This window comes from Struthio camelus, chromosome 8 (genome assembly GCF_040807025.1).
Source record: "Struthio camelus isolate bStrCam1 chromosome 8, bStrCam1.hap1, whole genome shotgun sequence".
NCBI classification, from domain to species: Eukaryota; Metazoa; Chordata; class Aves; order Struthioniformes; family Struthionidae; genus Struthio; species Struthio camelus.
The window spans coordinates 32,459,223-32,480,965 of NC_090949.1; the positions used below are offsets into that span (position 1 = coordinate 32,459,223).

The 21,743-nt window shown below is 38.7% G+C and overlaps 1 protein-coding gene across 1 annotated transcript; it reads right to left on the reverse strand.

The window, feature by feature from the left end:
• Nucleotides 1–1,236: 1,236 nt before the first annotated feature.
• Nucleotides 1,237–21,471, reverse strand: NDC1 (NDC1 transmembrane nucleoporin). The gene is made up of 18 exons (XM_068953196.1): nt 21,261–21,471; nt 20,991–21,111; nt 19,377–19,478; nt 18,763–18,937; nt 18,128–18,266; nt 16,402–16,510; nt 14,852–14,903; nt 14,043–14,175; nt 11,735–11,827; nt 10,341–10,422; nt 9,283–9,438; nt 7,927–8,181; nt 7,674–7,792; nt 7,367–7,417; nt 5,843–5,906; nt 4,389–4,489; nt 3,294–3,454; nt 1,237–2,361 (listed from the first exon to the last, which is right to left on the reverse strand). The coding sequence occupies exons 1-18, from the start codon at nt 21,309–21,311 to the stop codon at nt 2,298–2,300; spliced, it is 2,028 nt and encodes a 675-aa protein (XP_068809297.1). The 5' UTR covers nt 21,312–21,471; the 3' UTR covers nt 1,237–2,297.
• Between the last annotated feature and the right edge of the window lie 272 nt (nt 21,472–21,743).

A 21,743-nucleotide genomic window follows, 5' to 3' on the forward strand; every position in this document is an offset into this window, starting at 1 on the left:
ACTTTATGATTTTTTCCTCGTTACTCAGAATGCAGAGATGAACTGGAGAGACTCTTCCCATACCTCACAGAAGTTTCACAGAAGCTATTTTCATGTTAAGGCAGAAGTATATAAGAGGATTTAAAATGCCAACACACCACCTCTGTTTGTCACAGAGGAATATAATTATGCCAAAAGTCAAAACTACCATGTTATCTCTATTTCTGTTTGAATCATGTCAGTCAGTTACTGCATCTTCAGGGGGCACCCAACATACACTTTAAATTTTTGTTCAGTTATATTAATAAGCATGCGATATCGTTAAGGATGGACATTTTGTTTTTAAGTAAAAGCTAGGGGGCAGGGGGAGGAAGGGCTCTACAGCTTTTTAAGAATTGTAGCTTTTAAAGAAACCACAAAGCAATCAGCTTTTGAAAGCTCTTCTGTCATACACTGAGAATGCCATGAATCACATGCACATTAGCAGATGTGTGCAAATCCCCACTGCAACGCAGGGAGGACAGACCTCAAGCACTTCGGCGTCAAAAAGAAGTCTGCATTTTAAGCCTCCTGCTGACAGCCATAGCACGTAATTACAACTTACAACTTCTAGTTGTGGGAGTATTGCACAAAATGCCCATAGCAATAAAAAAAACATTCTGCACCTGTTTAAATGCATGAAAAAAATTTTTAAAACTTTCAACCAAAGTATTTGGGTCAACAGTTACACCTCAGGTACTAGCTAAAGCACTATTTTAAACTCCAGGTGCACATTGCAAATGTGATCATGAGCAAATTAAATTATTTAATAAGCCAAACAGGCAAGAGGTTTGGACGTAATAGTCAAATCTGTGGTAAAAGTTAAGCCTGAGGAAACTTTAAAAGACTTAAGGTTTAACCTTTAAATATAATAAAAGGCTGTCCATTACCTTACAGTGTTTGGTGCATGTTACCTCAGTCTAAAGGGAGCAGTATAGCTCAATCTGGATATCATAACACATGCAGTACCTGCATTTCAAGAAAATTAACTGCCTCAGTTCTGAGGCAAGAAAGCAATACGCAGGTTTTTTTTTTTCCCCTCCTTCTTTTCCAAAAGCATAAGGGGTCACTAAAGAATTATTACCCAGTCACTCTACCAACCGATCAAGTCATCACACCAACATAACTGACATCATGGCCATCTTCAGATCTTAAGTACTCCAGTAAAACACAGGACTAGCAGCATCAAAGAGAATGGAAAGAAAATGATCCAGGTTTGCTTTCCCCTCATCGCACTAAGTTCATTTATAAGACCATTTAACTTACTTTTATCCTGAGAAAGTTACATGCAAGGTACTGCAGCTACATCTCAGCACTTCATGTTACATTTATGTTTTCCAGCATAGCTATGACAATAACTAGAGCAAGTTTAAAAAGGAGGTAGCTCACATTTTCAAACAATTTGGACAAGTTTGCTTCCCAATGAAGAATTTAAAAGAGGTTTTGAAAGGTCACATTTTTCAAAATAATGCACATTATTGGTAGTTTCTGAAAAAGCTGGATATGTTACAAACCAGCATTCTTCCCATCTACCTTAACAGAAGGCTGTTGATCCAAACTTCTTGGAATTAATTCACAGGATCACTACTCGGAAGAGATTTACTAAATACTATAATGCTTCCTGCATGTTTCAGTGTAGATCAGAACTTAGTTTCAAAGGTCACCTTAAAGATAAAATCCAGGCTGCTAGCTTTTCAAGAGCAGTTGTATAAAACATTGACAGTATTTGTCTCTTAACAATGCCTTTCTGCACACCCATTTTACTCTGAAGGAACATTTTCCTCTTACAGAAGAGTAGCACGTTTTATTTCTGGGCACATCTGCTTCCTACTTTTAAAGTATGTACTTCATCTGCACTAAAAGTGTTATCGACTAGATTTATGAAACACTGAGGCACACTAATTATCAATGTAAATCTCTACTCACCCCTTTAACAGGAAAAGGTAGGGTAAGAGCACACAGTGAAAAATCAGCGAAGGCTCTAAGTGGCAAAGTAACTCAAATCATCTCAAATGTTGATAGCAATCTCACACAGAATAAGAACTGACATTCTCATTTGTAAGTGATATTAAAAGACAGCAAAATGAGGTTTTAAAAGTTTTATTATACAAAAGATGAACTGACCCAAAACCAGAAGAGTTTCTGCACAATTCTAAGAGTTTTGTGCTGTGACTTGTATTTCCACATGCTTTTCCAAATAGCCAAGATAGAAACTCATTAGTCCCATTTTCTTCTTACCAAGAGTGCTGAACACAAACTGTAGCTGTATCAAAAGTTATTTATTCTTTGTATTCCAAGAATTGCTGAAGTCTTTTCTTATGTTCTGTAGACACTTGCACTGCACTAAAAATAAATGCAAAACACAAGGTTTTACATTAAAGGTAATATATACACCACAAAAATAAAGCCTCATGTCAAAACCAAGCATACATAGAAATCAATAATTACACCAAAGTTGAAATTCAGAAAACGTAGCTGTATGAAAATGCTATGTTCCAAGACCAAAAAAAAAGATTAGATTTCAATCCTTAAAATTGTCAATTGTAAGCCTCTAGGATTGCTCAACGCCTTCCCCTACTAAAAGACACTTGCCCCTAGAGACATATTCTATTTCTTTACCATTTAACACATACAAGCAAATTGCTTACCTTGCAAGAATGATTTTTTTCAAGTTAAAAATCTCTTTAAAAATAATCTCTACTATATATCTGGCACTCCAAACTGAATGACATCTCAGTTTGGAGTGCCAGATATATAGTAGAGTCAGTTTCTCCCCCCAAAAAAAGAGATGAATAGATGCTGAAGAAGCATCTTGCAGTCCCATGCATTCAGAGGCCAAGTGTGAAAGTTTGCCTGCTTTGACAGCAGCAGACAAAAAGCCATCACCAGACAACCAAGAAACAGGGGTATCGGACTATTTGGACTCCTCCTAGGATTCTCTCTACAGAGCAGATAGTTGTGTCTCGTTGATTTACTTTTTTTTCCCCCCCAACAGCTAAAATTTATTACGTGAGTGGGGTTTTTGTATGGACTGCTTCTAAAGAGTCCATGAAAAGTGACCAAGAAAAGCTGCCCAGAAATCTGTGAAAATTAAGTTTTTAAGGGGGACCATATTGCTACACAACAATTGTAAGGTTCTACAAATCCAAAAATATTAAAATGCTATCTTAAAATAAGGCCCTGAAGGAGTTTGTGCACAAACTTCCCTTTTCATAGGTCCTAAAATAACATTTAAAGTAAGTTTAGCTAGAAAACAATCATGAAAAAGGCCTTACTTCAAATGTTCTCCAAAGACAGTAGTTATCCGGTACAGTGCTGTTTTCAAAGATGCTCTAAGTGCAAATCGTAGTGTTTTGTAGGATGTGTCCACCAGACTTCCTGAAATCCTGGGAGGTTTGCTAGATACATGAGGCAGTTTGAAATGTCTGTCTACAACCTAATTTAGAAAAAAACAATATGAGCTTGTTTCATCTGTTCTTTTCAATTATTTCATAATAGAACGTGTTTGTGTCAAATAAAGCAAAAAAACCACCCACAAGTTCAGAAATTCCACAAAGACACACACAAGTGTATCAGAGACAGAGCTTAACCTTGCATTCCCTGGCCATCAACACGAGCAGAGAACCAAGTTCTGTGTAATAAGATTCTCTGTTAATCTGGTAACGAGTCTTAAATGCTAACCAGAACACACACGCTGCAGTAGAAGAACAAGCCTAACCTTTTAGAAGTAAGGTGGTGGTCGCCGTTGCCCCCCACCCCCCCATGCCTGTTCTTGGAATAGATTACTTACACTGAAGAATTTTTAAAACCTCAAAATTCTTTCCAAGAATCTCCGTTAAGGCAGTATAAAATGATTATATCAATAGGACAAGAGCAGCCTCGGAAAACCTTTTTTTTTTTTTTTTTAAATAAATTACTGATGATTGGAAACGTTTGAGTAATGCCATAGTATTAGTACAGAAACACCACACAAATCTTATCTCCCGTGATTTGCAGTATCTCCAAGTGTTCCATGTTGCACCTGCACAGCCAGCTAAAGTCCTAACTAAGCAATTACAATACTATATTTTAAGGACTATCCCTTAAATAAATTGAGCACTTAGTACTATTTTTGAAATGAAACTTTCCATTAAGAACTTGCTTCTTCCTAAGTAGAAGAGAAAAGTCTAACAAGGACTTCATTCAGCTGTTTCTTAACGAACAAACTGGTAACTACCTGTTTTGCTTAGGTTAACTGCAGATCAGAAGCAATTTACAGTCGCGAGAACTTCAATCTTATGATTGGTCAGCAATGTCAAAATATAAAATTAACAGAATGCCTTGTCCTCCCTAAACTTGTTTTGCATTACAGAAAAGTTAATGGTTTTCACCTCCTGAAGAGTCAGTAAAGTATTCAGAATAGCTGGCAGCGTAGTTTGGACAACTCCAAATTGGTCTTCAGTAAATGAGGAGGCTACCAAATGAGATAGACCTAAAAAGAGAGAGAGAGAGAGAGAGAGAGAGAGCGCGCCATAATTACTGAATTCTTAACTTTTACTTGATTTCTTAACTTCTGAAGCATTAACAAAAATAGGACAGATACTATTATTACTTGAAGATTTCACTAGTGTGGTGAAATTCTTCAAGATTTACTGCAGCCAGATGAGAGTTACCTTAACTTTGACTTGCTTCAGGACTAAATTAGTCACTGGTTTGAAATGTATACAATAGTTCGAGGATGATGGTAAGAGAAGGAAAATAATAATGTAAAATCAAAGCTAAAAGCTCCCTCTCTCCACTCCTCCAGTCAGCCATACACGAAACATCTCCAGATAATTTAACTTGCTTGGTTCTCTTGAACAGGCAGAACCCTTAACTAATCTCGATCTAGCTTTAAAATGCTTTCTCAGTTTACTTGTTTATCATATTTTTAAAAAATACAGTACAGCCCTCTAGCCTTTAGTTAAAAGGCAAATGATAAATACAGTTTTGCATAAAAGCAGAAGTTATGACTCCCATCTCTTAGCTCTATACTTTCTCACCCATCACCTTCAATATAACACAGCCCATCATATCTGCCTGTAAAATATCTAACCTAGGAAGAAAGATCCAAAGTTTGCAAGGTCCAAAAGTTTGCATCAGTGCTGGTATACGCTTGTGAACTTGAAACAGACCAAAAAATCCTGTAGTACAACCATATATTCTCAATGCTATTTTAATTCTCTCCAGACCATCTCCTTCTGTTTGTTTGTTAACTTACTACCTGAGTGCTTTGGTTTGTTTCTTTGTCTTAAAAAAAAAGAAAAAAAACACCACACACGGACTGTTATAATTATCTGTATGTTGATATCCATAATCTTTGACACTGTCGCATCGAATTATAGCCGGTTCTTACAATTTTGAAATCTCAAGCAACTTCTCTCATTCTCTAGTTCAACTGACCATGATTAACAGGGAAAGATTCAGAGCCTCTGTTCAGAAAAGCTGTTTCGTAAAAGGCCATAATAAATTTGTTACTGAAGAGACTATAGAAGTGATACGTGGCCTCACGTGGGAGATAAGCTAAAGGAATCAAATTCAGGGATCTTCAAATTTAACACCCGAACCTCTACTGAACACAAACTAGAAGATCTTGCACAGAATCTCAAAGCTAACAAATAACTTGGATCTTTATTCATGTGTATACATGAAATGCAGTCACATTTTTGCATCAAAGTAGATTCAAGGATCTGTCTTCTATTGTATTTATAAAGCACAGGGCATTGCAAGTCTGGAATTAGATCCTTTTAGTTGTTGTAGTGCAAGAGACAATGGATCAGAACACATTGGAACAGAAACTGCTTACCTTCTAATGCCCAGATATGCATTTGGGCATCGGAAAAGACAGCTTGGATGGAGGCTTCTGGATGCTGAGAAGAAACCAAAGAACTCTGAGCACACTTAATTTAAATATCACCAGAATTGCAGGTTTCAATCAAGGTATTACACATGACAAAAATCACGTCTCTCCCGTCAGAAAAGACCAGTAAGGCTGATAGACTTCAAGGAATACACAGAAAAATCTGACCTTTCAAGAAACAAAAATTCCTTTCAAACAGGAGCTGCCCACAAACCTGTAACTATGATTGGGACTTCTGGAGGGGGAGGGGTAAAAAAAAAAAAAAAAAAGAAGTATGTTTGACTAATTAGTTTCCAAGGACTAAACAGACTAGGTAATTTCCCCGTGCTTGTTTCATGATCTTGCTTTACTCAGTCTCCACGCCAGTCTACAACGAACCTGAAAACACTGCTGTATATGTAAGCATGAACCATTCTTATATGCACAAGAAAAATATCTGCATGTAAAAACAAGATTTCACTTGCAGAAAACATTTAAATCTACAAAAAACCAAAAGATCTAAGGTAGAGGGGGAAGTTTCTGTAAAACTCAATTGAGTTTATTGTTCTATTATAAGAGAAATGCTCGATTGTTTCTCTGTGTAAACTAAACTAAACGTAGTATTTAAGTCTCCAGTTTCACCTGAAAGGTAGTATTAATATTAGTACCAACATTTCATAAGGAGAAATTCCCAACATCCCAGCTGCCACTTCTCCCATAGAGGAAAACTATAAAGAATTCTTTCAGTACATTTACCTGACAAAAAATTAACTGATTTTAATTTAATTTTAACTCGAGGAATTTATCATCTAACAAACAGCATATGAGACAATTGCATTTGTTAAGTTCTCAGTTGTGTTATTCTAGGACATGATGCTTTAGTCAAAATACATTTTATAAACAGTTCAGTTTAAACAAGTATTATTACTCTTTTTAATCACAGAATCGTTTAGGTTGGAAGGGACCTCTGGAGATCATCTAGTCCAACCTCCCTGCTCAAGCAAGGTCACCTAGAGCATATTGCCCAGGATCACATCCAGACGGGTTTTGAACATCTCCAGGGAAGGAGACTCCACTCCCTCTCTGGGCAACCTGTTCCAATGCTCTGTCACCCTCACAGTGAAGAAGTTTTTTCTCAGGTTCAGATGGAACTTCCTGTGGTTCAGTTTCTGCCCATTGCCTCTTGTCCTGTTGCTGGGCACCACGGAGAAGAGGCTGGCCTCATCCTGTTGACACTCCCCCTTCAGATACTTGTACACATTTATGAGATCGCCTCATGTATGGTAATGTAGGTATGGATACTGTGAGCTTCATAGCAGTAGTAAGTATAAAGTTTTACAGTCTGAAGAATGTTGTAAAAACTTAGTATAAGATAGAGGTTTCAGAAATGTTTCTACTATATATTAAAAAAAAAAGTACATAGTGCCATAGCAGAAGCCATATGCTCATGCATTCCTAGGGCACGCTGCACAGTCACAAGACAATGATTACCTTGCTGAAGAAATACATTATCAGCACTCGTTTTGACAAGAAGCTTTTTATCTGAAAAGAAACAAAATAAGATAAAAAATGTTGCCTTTAATTAACTAAAGGTATGCATAGTTGGCCCACCTCAACTCTAACATCTTCTCACAAGAAGCAGTACAAAGGGACTGAAGGAAGGGTGGAGGAAGGATTTTAAGTTATGCAAGCTAATTGAAGAAAGTATTCATTAAACAAAATGAAAAATTCTTTCAAGAAGGAAGAATACCTAAGCTGCACTAGCTGTAACCCATCTGTACCGCAACGTTTACTCTACCTGTTCTTGCTTGTTCTGAAGCCATGTGTAAATAAAGCTGGGCTGTACTGCTTCACTGCCAGCTCTTGCAACAGAGAGCACTGGAAAGGATTCTTGGTGAGAACCATTCATTTGCAGATCTACAAGGGAAGTAAAACCTCTTCAGAAAAATTGGTTACTGTCACTTTTATCCTAAAGATACAGATCTCTATCAACATGTCTACTAAACTAGTGACCACATGACTAAAAACAAACACAGTGGAAAAATCTCTACCTGAATGTGATGTCCACAGCTTTGGTCCTCTTCTCATAACATGAGGACTTTGGACTGATCCATGCCAAGGAGAGTTTAAATCCAGAACTCCCACCTTGCAATTTGAAACAGGTGAACTGAAAGGTGTACCAATATCAGACCCAGGTGACATCTTTAAAGGCAACAGGGATGATTTAACCAGGGAAGGCATGGGGGCTCTGGGAATGACATTTGACCTCTGTAACTGGAAGGACATGTCTTCTGTCACAATGGCTCCTAATGACAAAGGACACAGTGCATGAAGACAAACAGGCTGGCACACGTGAAACAGCTGAAATAGAAGACATTTGTTATTTGGTTGCAACTAATGTATTTTCAGAGCTTTTAATAAATCTTTTCCACTGTGGTCTTTAAAACACTCCACACTGATTTTGATGTGTGCTTCTTTTCAAGTTCATTGACTTAAAAACAGCAAGAGATAAGTGGATTTTTTTTTCCTCTTTTCCTAACTAGCACTACTATGCCCTCACACATACATCTACAGTGCGCTTCTAGGATTAAGCACTAGAAAAAAGCCTCCTTAAAGACAGTCCCTCCATAGGGATGGCCATTCTTCTACTCTGCTTGTTAGCGAGAGCTCCACGTCAGTCACAAAATCCAAGAGAACAGAGGGAACAGCAGCATGAGAAGCGATTCACCTTTAAAACACCTACACAAGCCCCTGTCCTGAGGCAAGAGTACACTTGTATCCTAGGCACTGGCTGCTAAGGGGTTCAGTCATTTGGCATCCCTAGTACCAGCACAGCTCTGCTGCCAGTCACAAGGCACAAGTCTGGCATGTGAAACGCCTGAACTGCCTGCAAGCTGCCCATGGCTCAAGAGCCAGGCTGGCTTTCCTTATTCTACAGTGATAGCGAGTAAATCATACACAGATATTCAGAGTCCCCACAACAACAAAACAAAAACTAATTTTACGATTAGTTTAAACTGGTAAGAGCAGCTATGCAAATTACAAAATGTCTCCTGGCAAGATTTCATTTCTCCCTGCATCAAGTTCTACCACTTACTAAAAATGTAATTACTAGACTTCCTAATTCATGTAAGTGTGAAAAACTTTACTGTACAAAACATCATGCACAGTAAAACTGAAACAGAAAACTTGCAAAGAGTGTATTTCAGTTATTTTGGTGTTATTATGACAAAAATATTTAAAATGAAACGGGGGTGGGAGGAGTGGCACTTTTTTTTAATTTACATTTATTTGAAGGAAAACCTGCAACTCATTTCTCCACACAGTTTAACTTAGGCTAGCATACCTTTGTAATCTATCAGTATTTTCAGGCTTTACAAACTGTTGTGAACCTTTCCCTCAGATACCTGGAGTCTGTGGAGATATTTTCAGTTCTCCTGATGGTTGCTTTGCTCTCCCATTTGCTGCTGCAGCTTCCTGCTGTGTGATCAGCCTCTGGGTCAGATCATTCAGAAGGCTTAAACACTCCTTTGATATTGCAGTCCAGTTGTGTGGGTGCCCACCTAGCAGTACGCACACGAACGACATGAAATGCAGTAGGCATGTTTAATCAAGATGTGCATCATTATATCTATTCTGATAGCCCATCTGCTTCCAGCATAAGCTTGAAAAGCTATAGTACCTTTCCACTTCTAAGAAGCCACAGTGCATTTCCACTGTAACAGTTTAGTTAAATACTGAGAGGAAAATGAAAACATGGACAAAGTCTATCTTTTCAGTGAATGGATAACTCTAAAAGACTTCAGGGAAACACCCTAAGTACGCAGAAAACATAGGCAGTTCAGCCCATCAGATTTGAAATCTACTAAACAACTAAAAAATCAACAAAAGCAATATCAACTGTGATGACAAACAGCTTTGAAGTAGTACAAACACTAGAATGCCTGATGAAGTGCAACAAAGTTCCTGAAGGCTTCTAGGCAGTTTTAATTGACCTCCTCTGCCATATCTTTGTATACGTCAAGAGGCTTGTACGCTAATTGAAATCATAGCCATTGTTTGCTTTCACAACTCTAGTGGTGACTTACTATTTATGCTTGATTTCATATCTCACTCACATCTGAACATTAGGCTTTCATACAAATCTTTTAGATTATTCAGTTTGGACTATTAGAACTGTGATGTCAAGAATGCCCTGCTTTCAGTACCCGAGACCTGTGTTTCCTCATGGATGTCATTTAAATCAAACAACAGGCACAAGTATTTGTTGAGTTTAGTAGATGAAACAATATGAATATAGATAATTAAGCATCCTTCTGGAAAACACAGCATGGGGTACTTTTACTTATAAGGCCTCCTGGCTTATGTAGCATGCCTCACTCTCATTACTTCCAAAAGCATTTGATTAACACTTCTTTTTTTTTTTTTTTAAAAAGGAATCAACATGGAAGAGTTTTATAGTTACCTGGCTGACTAAGACTAAAGACTTCCTGTCGACGAACAGGAGAATACTGAGAAAGTAACATCAAGTCTTGTAAGGCTAAAAACTGCAAAGAAAGGAAAATGTTTTAGTGCATTCAAAAATCCATTGGGTTTCCATAGAAGTGTTATCCCTACAAATGCAATCCCTAACAAAGAATGAGTTCACACAGACTAAACCACAGCCCCATGCCAGAGAAAAAGGAGGCAAGGGACTGCACACATCTCTAGAATCACTTTGGACCAAGCTGCTGCATAAGAGCGAGCTTCACAGAGAACTTTACAGCAGAAGGAATGAAATATCAGTAAAGATGATCTAACACACGGTTTCTAGGCTTAACAGCTAAACAACAACAGAAAGAGCTCAAAAATCTAAGGTAAGAACTCCTTCTGCAAGCCATAGTTCAATTGCATAGTTTGTCATATAGTACCAAACATGCTTTTTTCTTAAGCAGAACAACAGCTTTTCCTATCTTATTAAGGAGTGAACATGGCAATCCCAAAACAATTGGATTTCCCTCACCTTGCAACTATGACAAGACCCAACTACAAGTTGGATACTTCAGTAAGTGCTGAGATTATAAATTAGACTTCCTGCATCTTTAACTGTGCTGTAGGAGGCCTCTAGTCTTCCCTAATCATCCTTTGATCATGCAGCAAACCTTAAAAAAAGTGTTCAAATGAATTGCAATGTATTGCATTTCTAGGCTTATCAGGGACCTCTATCATCATTAAACGTGGAACTTGCATGTGCAAGAGATTATCATCATCTTTCTTTATACTTCTTGTATGAGTTCTCACATTTTGAATTATTATTTCAATAAATCTTGTTAATATTAACAGTCAGACCAAAATTACTCTCCTTTATTCACAGATTAAGTAGCTTTTATAGCACTGTCTTTAAAAAAAAGATTCCCAATATAAACATGGAAATCATTTTTTATTTCAAGAAAGATCGCACATGTAAGAACACAAATACATGCAGTACAGGCAAAGTGTTAAGTGTACAAAGATTTGAAAAATAACTGTTCATCTGATAGAGACCTGAAGTTAAATGAGTTAAAAACTGAATGTCATAAACATTTTGTTTTAGCATTAGTATACTAACATGCTTTTCTTGCAGACAAATTAAATACATCTCACTTCTAACTAAATGAGTCTCTCTCCAGCTCGAGTAACATAGCATGGTAAGCACCAGCAGATGTCACTACCAAACAGGTTTTCAGCACTAAGCGTTACTCCCTTGTTGAGTGTTCTGAGGCAGCTTTTTAGAAGAACAAACAGCTTAAAATAACTGCTACAAAGAAGATCTGATTACAGGCTTTGAGAAACACCTTTTCAGCACACATCCAGCTGGAAATACGGTGGTGATTCCATTACCTTTATAATGAGCGGAGGGTTGCTGTTTAAAATTTTAGGTAGGCACTGGTCTGTCTCCTCAGCAAAAGTTGGTTGGACAGGAAAGTGATGCGTCTAAATATAAACATCAGAAGTTGTGTTACACAGAGCAAAACATGAGAAAAATTGATGAAAGACCACATCCAAGCTGGTATTTATCAGACGAACGAACAACCACAAAAACACAATTTACTATAGATTAGCCTGTAATTTCTAACATAGAGAAAAAACTTCAGCAGTTACTTCTGAAGTTGAGGAGTCCTAGCAAATCCAGCTACCATCCTTCATTGTATTTATCTTCAAATACCTTCCATGTTACCCATACCTTTAGTAGTTAGGGGCATCGTATCACATGAAAGAGAAATCCACCTAACTACGTATCTGTAGTTAGATGGGGGAAACTGTATGTAATGCCTGTCTTTAAAAGAGTGTCTTGACCAACCAGGTGAAAAACTGAGGGTTCCATAATCAAATAAAAGACTTTAAAATTCTTCACTTGTATTATTTCACTAACAAACTACAGAATTCTTATTTTTAATCATAAGATTCATATTCTGTCCTTAAACAGAATTTGTTTTCCTGTTCTCACAATTACAATGTATAAAATGCAAATAACAGTGCTTAAATTGCATCAAACACTGCATATTTTTTAAACTATTTAATATGAACATGTTCGGGTACAGGTCATCCGTCAGTCTCACATTTACAGCAACCTATCTTTGAAAATATTTTTTTCAATTATTTCTCCTCCCTTTCCAAGTGCTAAGTCGAAACTTATAGTAGCAATTGCTTATAAAGGGTTAATAAAGTGATTTCACTGAACTAAATGAACAATTTCTCTAGTGACTTTTCAGTTTACACCACGCAACTATTTACAAACAGCTCTGGAAGCTGTTCAACTCATCAAAAGAAAATTCACATGGGTAAGTAAATCTTTCTTCTTTAACAGCCAAAAGGGCAACATCCATTTTATACCTTCACAACTGGATGCTTCTTTTGTCTTGCATAGCTTTATAAGCAATACAATAATCAGTGGTGTTGAGGCAGCGCTCACCAGCGCTTCAACTATTATCCTTTGAAATTGGACATTCACACCTCAGAGCTCTTGTTCCAGCCTGTCTACAGATTCTAACACATTATTACATCCGTTATGCTTGAGTTGCTATTAATCTTTTCTCCATGCAATCATAATAACTAGAGACCTTTTAATTAAAGCTAACATTCTAAAAAGCACTGAATATGCCTTTTTATCCCATAAGGGTCCTTTGCATTTCAAGAATGTATTAGTCCAGGCTTTGAATCCCACTCATTTTGCTGTTAACCTGCAGTCTAACAAAAGTTTTCATTAAAGAGATTGATAACTTTTTGTGCTCTGTATTTTTGTATCAGAATTTCTGGATTAGCCAACAAAGATAAAGTCTTGTTGGTCTGCAAAACTTCATTTTTTTAAAGTCATGGTCTCAACTTCACTCTAATGCAATTTTTTATATATTTAAATGGCATTTTTTAGCCATATTAATTTGCAGCTTAATGGTTAAATGAAAAAACAAGAAGTGTATTAATTCCCAAAACTGCTTGAAGTCTATTTTAATACCATAGCCTGAATTCTATTAACATGTCTCTGCTTTGGAGGGCTATGTACTTTGATGGCTTGTTTAAATTTGAGATTTCTAGAGCTTAGCTCGCAGAATACTGACAGTGTTTTGGTTTCTTTCATATTGTAAAATTTCCACAAGAGCTAAAGAGTTTCCAGAAGTTATCTTCCTACGTAACCTACAGCTGTTTGTCACAATTCTCCAGCTAGTCTCAAGCTCAAATACAAAAATCACTACATGGAAAAACAGATAAAGCTAATAAGCTCTGCAAGACACATATGGGCCCTTTACTGGCTCAGCTGTCTCTTATACCAAAACGACATAAGGAAGTTGGTGCAGACTCCAGGCAGCACAAAGTTCTTTACTAGGGTGGCCCAAGGAGCACCTGCATGGAGCATCAATCATATGACCAGAAAAAGGGGAACATAGAAACAGAAGTAGAGGTGGAAATAAAGTACTGCTGCAAACGTGTTAATTTTGTGAGCAGCACAAGCTGTCTTGCTGTACGAAAAAAAAAGAACGTCAGTTAACCCCTAGGACTCTCTTGACTGTTCAGATATCTGTAGTGTGGGCTTGGGGTGGGGGGGGAACAGAATTCATAATTAAGTTATTTCTCAGCAAAACTATTTTTGAAAAGAAAGTATTATCTGCACAACACTGATGTTAGGCCTTTAGTACGGTCATTAAGTACTAACCTCTGTAGCATAAATTTTGAAGAGTAACCATGCAATGTACCAGGTAATCAGGAGAAATACTCCACACAACCAGGCATGGTAGAGCAAGGAGAGATCCAGTAAGCCAGTCAGAGTGTCAAGAAGATGCAATTTACTGCAGATAAAACAAGACGACGTAAGTATTTTTATTATGGAAGATGCCTATAGTAACCTGTAAGTTCGAGTTAAGCTACTCTAACCTACTCTATAGGTTAGATTAGAGTAGCAACATTTTCAAGAATAGAGTTACACTCTTTTTGGGGGCCAAAAACTGCTTCTCAAAGATATTACGAAATCCCATTTATTCCTTTTAATTTTTCAGTAACTACGATCCTGAAACATGTAAGTAATGAAATAAAAGAAAAGGAAATATGAAATAAGTAACTATGATCACAATTTCAGTCAATTAAGGTATTAAGAACTCCAGCTTCCCTATTGTAAAAGGAATGGTAGCCATACAAAAAAAAAAAAATCTAAAATACCAGAAAAACAGATAAAACACATGTATGAGATTTGGACAGTTAAGCCTTTTTAATATTTTAGATAATTACAGAGATGAAGGAGACCAGTGAGGATTTCTTAATGACTATCTATAAGATGCATCCAAAAGGAACCACCACATTCTGGGTAGGAGCCATTTCGGAAGCATACAGTACCCTATGTGCTGTACTGGGAGGCATGGAACTGGATCCTCCTACATGCAAAGAGCCAGTCGCTAAGCCAGACTTCTCTAGCAAAGGCAGCTGTTGGCAATATTCTCCCGCAAGTTTTTAACACAGTGTACTACCTACCTGTCTATATGAAGATCCATTGTGGTACTTATCCATACCCTTGGGACATAACCTACAGGCCCAAAAAGAAACACTGTGAAACTAATATGACACTGCCAAACATGTACATAATAGGCCAGAAAGAAGTCTAAAGTAGAATAACATATAGAGACAAAGACTGGCCTTTTAACATGCATGTTCTAGAGAACAATCCGTCCTTTTTTTTTTTTCCCCCCTCTTTAGAGACTGAAACAAGAGAATGCAAAAAGGCTTCAGGCCAGCAAATGCACAGCGAAAGATGTAGATCCTATCCCAAATTTTATTTCCAGCTTCTCAGAAAGTCTCATTGGAGTTATTTGTATTTTTCACTGACAAGAGATAGTTAATAGCAATTTCATATTCATCTGCAGTCCTGGCAGCAGCAGCGTGTTTTTAAAGATTTAATGGAAAACAATATAGAACACACTACATTTTTAAGTTATCCCCTAATGTAAATAAGATGGAAATCATTTTATCATATTTTGACATCATTTAAGTGTATACTTAAGTGTATACAACCATAGCTTTCAAAATACTGATTTTTAGAAAGTCCAGCCCTAAAGAGCAAGCTTCGGTTTCACTTGGGAGGGAGCTGTCACCTTTTCCTCCCCAATTTTTTCCAAATAATACAAACTGCATAGGAGAATAAAAGCAAAGTGTTCAGTCTTACATTAAAAAAAAAGGTGAAAACCTAGCAACTTCCATAGATATAGACACACACACACGTTTGTATCTGTCATCACACACACTGCTGGTACGCCAGGTTCAGCTCTGTAAGGCTGTAACTCCAGTACCAGGCAATGGAAGGAGCAGTCCAAAGCATGGAGATGTTTGTGCTGCACATTATAATGGAACTACTATAATATCATGAATATTTAAAGAAAAAATGGGGAATAAGTTACAGACTAAAACAAAACTTTTGAATTACGTTATGCTTTCACGTTTGCAGGCTTTTTGTCACAGATCAGGACTGACATTTAAACAGTGGCCTGAAACATCAGGATTTAAAACAGGCACTTGTTGAACACCAGACGGTAAGGTTTCGTAGCTCCTCTTATGGAGAAGTTACTTCACAGCTGCCTGCAACAAGTTTTCTCCACAGAAAAGATCACTGGAGACTCAGTAATCCAGAGAAGTACTACGGTTTTAGTAAGGCATCCAAACACGGACTTTAGGTTACAGTTCGGAAACTAGTGTCCCCCACTGTCCTCACCTTTTAATATTAAAGATGACAGTACTATCAGCTAGATCAGGAATTCTTATAGAAGGTGTCAACCTTTCTGGAGAAGAGACATTTCTCATATACTACGCAAGCTTCTGTTAGGCTGCAAGATTTGCCATCATGCAAATACTGCTAAGATTCAAGCTTCGTGCTTTTTCTCACTATTTTAGAGAGGTGTTAGACCTGTCTACTTTTTAAACAAGCCTATATGTCTTGAGCAAGTTAGGCGTTTTCAACCTTCCACATGACTGATTAAAGAAAGTTTTCAGAATATAGAAATAATAACAAAAAGAATTTCAGGAGCCCTTACCAAAAAAGTAATATGCAACACAGAAGTTTCTAACCAGATACAGTGATTCCACGCAACTGTGTTTAATGAGGAGAGGCACAGATCGTCTGAAACGTAAGTACTTGTATTGCTAAAGACAAAAAACAAAATAAACTAATTTAACATTCTGCATTCAGAACAAATCATTTAAAATGATTAAAAAAAAGGATAAGGTAGTTGAAACGCAGTAAACCTGAAGTTTAGATGAGTTTAAAAGATTAATTTAAGGCAATGAAGAGACATTGTGGAGTCTCCTTCCCTGGAGATATTCAAAACTCGCCTGGACGCAATCCTGTGCAACGTGCTCTAGATGACCCTGCTTGAGCAAGGGGGTTGGACCAGATGATCTCCAGAGGTCCCTTCCAAACTTGGCCATTCTCTAATTCCAGGCATTACAACTACTACTTATTCTCACAGTCTATTTCTGTCACTTCATAATAATCTCTAGTTTTCATCCTTTTTCCTCCTTGTATCAGCAGGAAAATGGACAGTGGGGAAATGGACTTTACAAACAGGGAAACAAACTATAAAAATGCTGTCTAACGCAAAATAAACAGAAAACCAATGAGAGCACATTCATCCACTGGATTTCAGTTAGACTTAAGCATTCGATTAAAACAGAAAATTCAGACAAGCGTGAGTTGACAGTAATTCTTCTAACAGCAGTAGTGCAACGCTGAATCCTTTCTCCATAGGAAAGGAAACAGCATATCTTTCCCAAAGACCAAGGAAACCTGTCTGAAACTATAGGCAAATACAAAACCAAATTTTACTTGGCTAGGTTGATTTTAATAATATTTAAATATTATTAGAAGACTTTTTATTTATTTAAATATTTATATTATAAATAAATATTATTAAATGAATATTAATAAATATTATATTATTTAAATATTTAAATGAAATACTGCAACTACATCTTGTCAAAATTATGTTTATTTTGCTTGCTTGCGGATAAACTGAATGGTCATAAAACGAATGACATGTTTTGCACTAACACAAATAACCTTGTTTAAAGACACTTTGCCCAATCGGTTGGACTTTACTGTAAACATGGGAGTCATGCAAAGTTAATGGCTGCTGTAAGGTTACAGCAACAGCAGAAATATTTTTAAGATGCTGGTTCAGAAGCCATCCCTCAGCATTTGTCATTGGTACAAACTTCTGCAGAACTGCTAGAGCCCCCTCTGAAGAGCTTAGTGGAATTTCAGTTTCCACAGCACTACACACACAAACATGTGGATGTTGAGCTTTAAGCAAGGCTTAATTAGCTATTTAAACTTTAAATTATTTGGTACTCAGTTACAATTGATTTTTTTTTTAATACTCTCAGGGATTTTTTGCTTTTAGGTGACCCTTGCTGTCAGTTCCTGAAGTTAACGTTCAGTATGTGCATGTTGTCTTTTTCTCTCTCTCCTGTAGTTCACTTTCTGCAGTGCTCCACCTCAGTCAGCATTTAACAGAGGGATGTAAATTTTATAATTATGTCATCCTCAATTACTGTGCTTATTTGCAAGGGCAAGATAGGAAGGAGGAAGATGAAAATTACTGGCATTTGAAGCTAACTATGTGCATGCTTCATCAATTAGTGAAAACATGCCAACAGAGAGCTGCTACTGCCATATTCAAAAGTACTAAAGAAAAGGGGTTTTTTGGGTCACAGTTTTGCTTAGACATTTTGTTCTGTGAAGGTTTTTAAATTTCTTACCTGTATGATTGGAAACGGCAAATAGTTCATATTGTTAACAAGATACAAGAGACTATAGCTGTATCCCATGAAAGCTCCAGACAGTAGAAAAAAGAGGTGATACTCATTTAGACACATCTGAGGAACAGCATCATCTAGGCTAAAATAGAGAACCTGGTATTAATACTGAGTTAAAAAAGAAAAATAAAGTTATTCTAGCCTTAGGTAATCAGAAGTTTGTTTTGACTGTCCTGATCAGAAAATGTGATGATATTTCAGTCCCCCCTTCCCCGCAAGTGTAAATCCTTCCGCCTATTTTTGTGATTCATGCACAAGGATACCTCTAGTATTTTTTGGATCTGTCATCGCAACCAAAAAACCAAGACCTAGTTCAAGGAAGAATGAATCTTTCACCATTCAACCTCTGTCAACAATCATGGCAATTTAGTTTTGTTGAGGTTCTGGTCCAGTTATTTCTTTAATGCATTGTAATAGCTATATAAATTAGGGTATCCTTTAGCAAAGGATATCCACACATAATTGCTCATTTTCGTTAGTACTCAAATCTTATTCTTTTGCTCAAAAGGGGACACGAATAAACACATTTTACGATAGAAGATCTTTGCATAATTAATTTAATGCATACAAGTAATTACCTTTCTGAACATGTGCAGGGCACAGCAAGAAACTGGAACTTCCCTTTTGTCATAACTGCAGCACACCAAGCAACCAACATTCCCATTACAGCATGAACAAGCGAATGGAGAACTTGCTGAGGGTGAATAATTTTTCCTATCAGTGCTAATCGAGAGCATGGTATTGATGGCACAACTGCAAATAAAAGCTCAAAGTGAATCTTCATTTGCTATACCTAAAATACTTCATTTGAAAGAGACGTCATTGGTACCAACGAAGCCTTGCAGTTGGATTCAGTCACTAAACGATAAAGAAATCAATAAAGCAACTCAGCTAAAGAGTGTCTCAGCCATGAGACACTCTTCTTAAGTAATCTAGAATGTTTTCTGCTTTGAAAAAAAAAAAAAAAAATCAGTCTTCTGACACAAACAAATCCACTACTGTCATGGCCCCCCTTTGTCACTGCAGCAACGAGTAAATACAGTGTTCATCTTTACTTAAAAATAAGCTTTGATAAATTTGTTCTTAAATTAATATAGATGCACAATGTTAAGTATAAATATAAAGCTTTTTAAATGGTCACTTTGCTAATAATTCAGTTATCATAGCCACTTCAGCGATTTATATAACCCACCTGCATAAAATTCAACGTTGAAGACGCTTATTACTAATATCACCACCGACATAAGAAGGATACAAAAGATGACATAGGAAGTATACAAGTCATTGAAAGAATCTAAAATAAGAAAAAAACATCAGAAGATTGTAAGAACACAACATGGATACGTTAAATAAGAGAACAACGTTTAAGCAGTTAGCAATAATCAATGGACTTAACTAACTTCGTACCAGATCAGCCTAGCTGCACAGTACTTCTGGTTGAAAGTATATTTAAATTTCACAGAAAATACTCTATACCCTTATAACTGGGTTTATCATAAATGAACATTAACAATTTTGTAACTCAATTTGAAAGATTTTTTTTTAAACTGTGGCTAACACAGTTCCCTGCTATTTAATAAAAGCTGCAGCCATACGCTCACAATGAAAAGATAAACGTTTTTTTTTTTTTTAAACAGAGTAAATTGGTTTTGTTTGAAAGTACGAAACCCTGAAAAACAACCAATGAGAGGGGAAAAAAAAAAATCAAGTCTCTGCTTTGAGCAGCTAAATGATCACAGCCATCAAGCTTCCATTAAAATACTTCTCTATTTTCTGCACTGTGTGCGAATACACTGGGGGAAAAGTCTGGGTTACGTTAGCAATTTCATTCACGACCCAATGCACCAAAGCTACAGTATCCTTAGGCTCTTTTGCATTATACAAACAGCAGGTGCCCCAGGTGGAAAGGCTTGTGTCCGAGCACTTAAAACTAAATCATAGAGCCTGATTTTTTCTCTGAAGGACATACTTACATCAGCTTGCAGGAGTTATTTTTGTCTAAGGAAAATTATAGCTATTACAGTTATAAGCAACACAGAAACTTACGTTTTACAGACTAGTTAGAAATGCACCAAGTAAAACTGAAATATGTCATAGTCAGTTTTTCCCCAAGTGCAAAATAACAGAGAAGGGGAAAAAACACAAGTGCCAACACAGGGCTGTAAAAACTACAAAAAAGTCAAAGGAAACCTAGTCAGCTACTGCAACTAGAACTTTATTTGACAAATTGATTCAAAACACTACCCTCAGGTCACTTCACATGTAAACATCCTTTCTGTAACAAGCATTTAAAACAATGGCTGCCTGAGCGAGAGGAACTGAATAAATTGCAAAGATAAATGAAAGCGTATATCCATGCACAGCTGTGCAGCACTTGCATATACACACTTCCTTCTCTGTAAAGAGCTACTGAGCTTTCAGGAAAGGCCTGCCTCAGCACCGAGCAATTAGACACTCTCATTCGTACTGCGCACGTGTACGAGTCAGTCTGCACGCTTAATTTAGAAATTAAGGGCACGCATATAGTGCACGTGAAACCCCCAGCTCGTAAGTAAGTTATCTCCAAGCATTTCTCCAAGCTCCGGCAACAGGTTAACCTCAAGGCGAGCAGCAAGGGGAGAGCGCGGAGAACAGCCGCTCGTAGGAAACGATGGCTCCCTAGCACAGGAGCAGGCGTAGACACTCGAGCCAGCCTCCGCAGCAGGCGGCTGCCGGGCGGCCCCCCACCCCCGCCGCGAGGCCGCGAGCGCTGCCCCGCGGCGCAAACGGCGCCCCGCTCCGCCCGCCACCGGCGCGGAGCACCTACTCGAGATCCAGCGCAGCGGGTGGAAGGGGTCGATGCCGCTGAGGACGACGAAGGCCGCGGTGCAGAGGGGCAGCAGCAGCACGGACCAGGCGACGGCGGCGGCCGCCCGCCAGCCCAGCACCTGGGGGAGCAGAGCGCGTGAGGGGCCGCGCGGAGCCCGGCGGCCCCTGAGGCGGGGGGGGGGGGGGGAAGGGGGGAACGGATGGAGGGCCACCTCCCCTCGCCCCTCAGGCCTCCGGGGCGAGGCGGCGGCGGCGGCCCCGCGCTCACCTGGCGGAGCAGCGCCTGCTGCTGCTGCCGCTGGCCCGGCCCCGCGCTCATGGCTCCGGCCCGACCGACCGACCGACCGCCCGCGCCGCCGTTCAAAGTCTCCGCCGCGCAACGGCCGCCCCTCGCCGGCCGCACGTCACTTCCGCTGCCCGCCGGCAGAGCCTGACGGCCGGCAGCCAATGGGAGCCACTTCCTCCCCCCTCCCCCCCGAGCGGAAGTGGCGACGAGCGCAGGGCGCGGCGAGGACTACAAGTCCCGGCGTGCACCGCGCTCCGTGCGCTGGGGGAGCCGGGCCGTGAGGGGGCGGCGCAAGGCCCTCCCGCTTCGCCCGGCGCTGGCGGCCGCGGCCCACCGAGCCTGCTCCTCGTCCCGCACCTGCCTCAGAGCGCGGCACCATCGAGCCCGGCCCGGTGCGCTTCGCCCTCCCGGGGGGGGGAACATGGCGCCCGGCGCTGAGGGAGCGGCCGTTACCGACGACCGTTA

What these genes read in the sequence shown, in the direction of transcription:
- NDC1 (XM_068953196.1), bottom strand. Translation starts at nt 21,311, where the DNA reads ATGAGCGCGGGGCCGGGCCAGCGGCAGCAGCAGCAGGCGCTGCTCCGC. An exon ending in TAATGTATTTCTTCAGCAAG is followed by an intron (nt 5,907 to 7,366) that starts GTAATCATTGTC and finishes GTTTCTTCTCAG; the next exon opens with CATCCAGAAGCCTCCATCCA. An exon ending in GCATATCTGGGCATTAGAAG is followed by an intron (nt 4,490 to 5,842) that starts GTAAGCAGTTTC and finishes CTCTCTTTTTAG; the next exon opens with GTCTATCTCATTTGGTAGCC.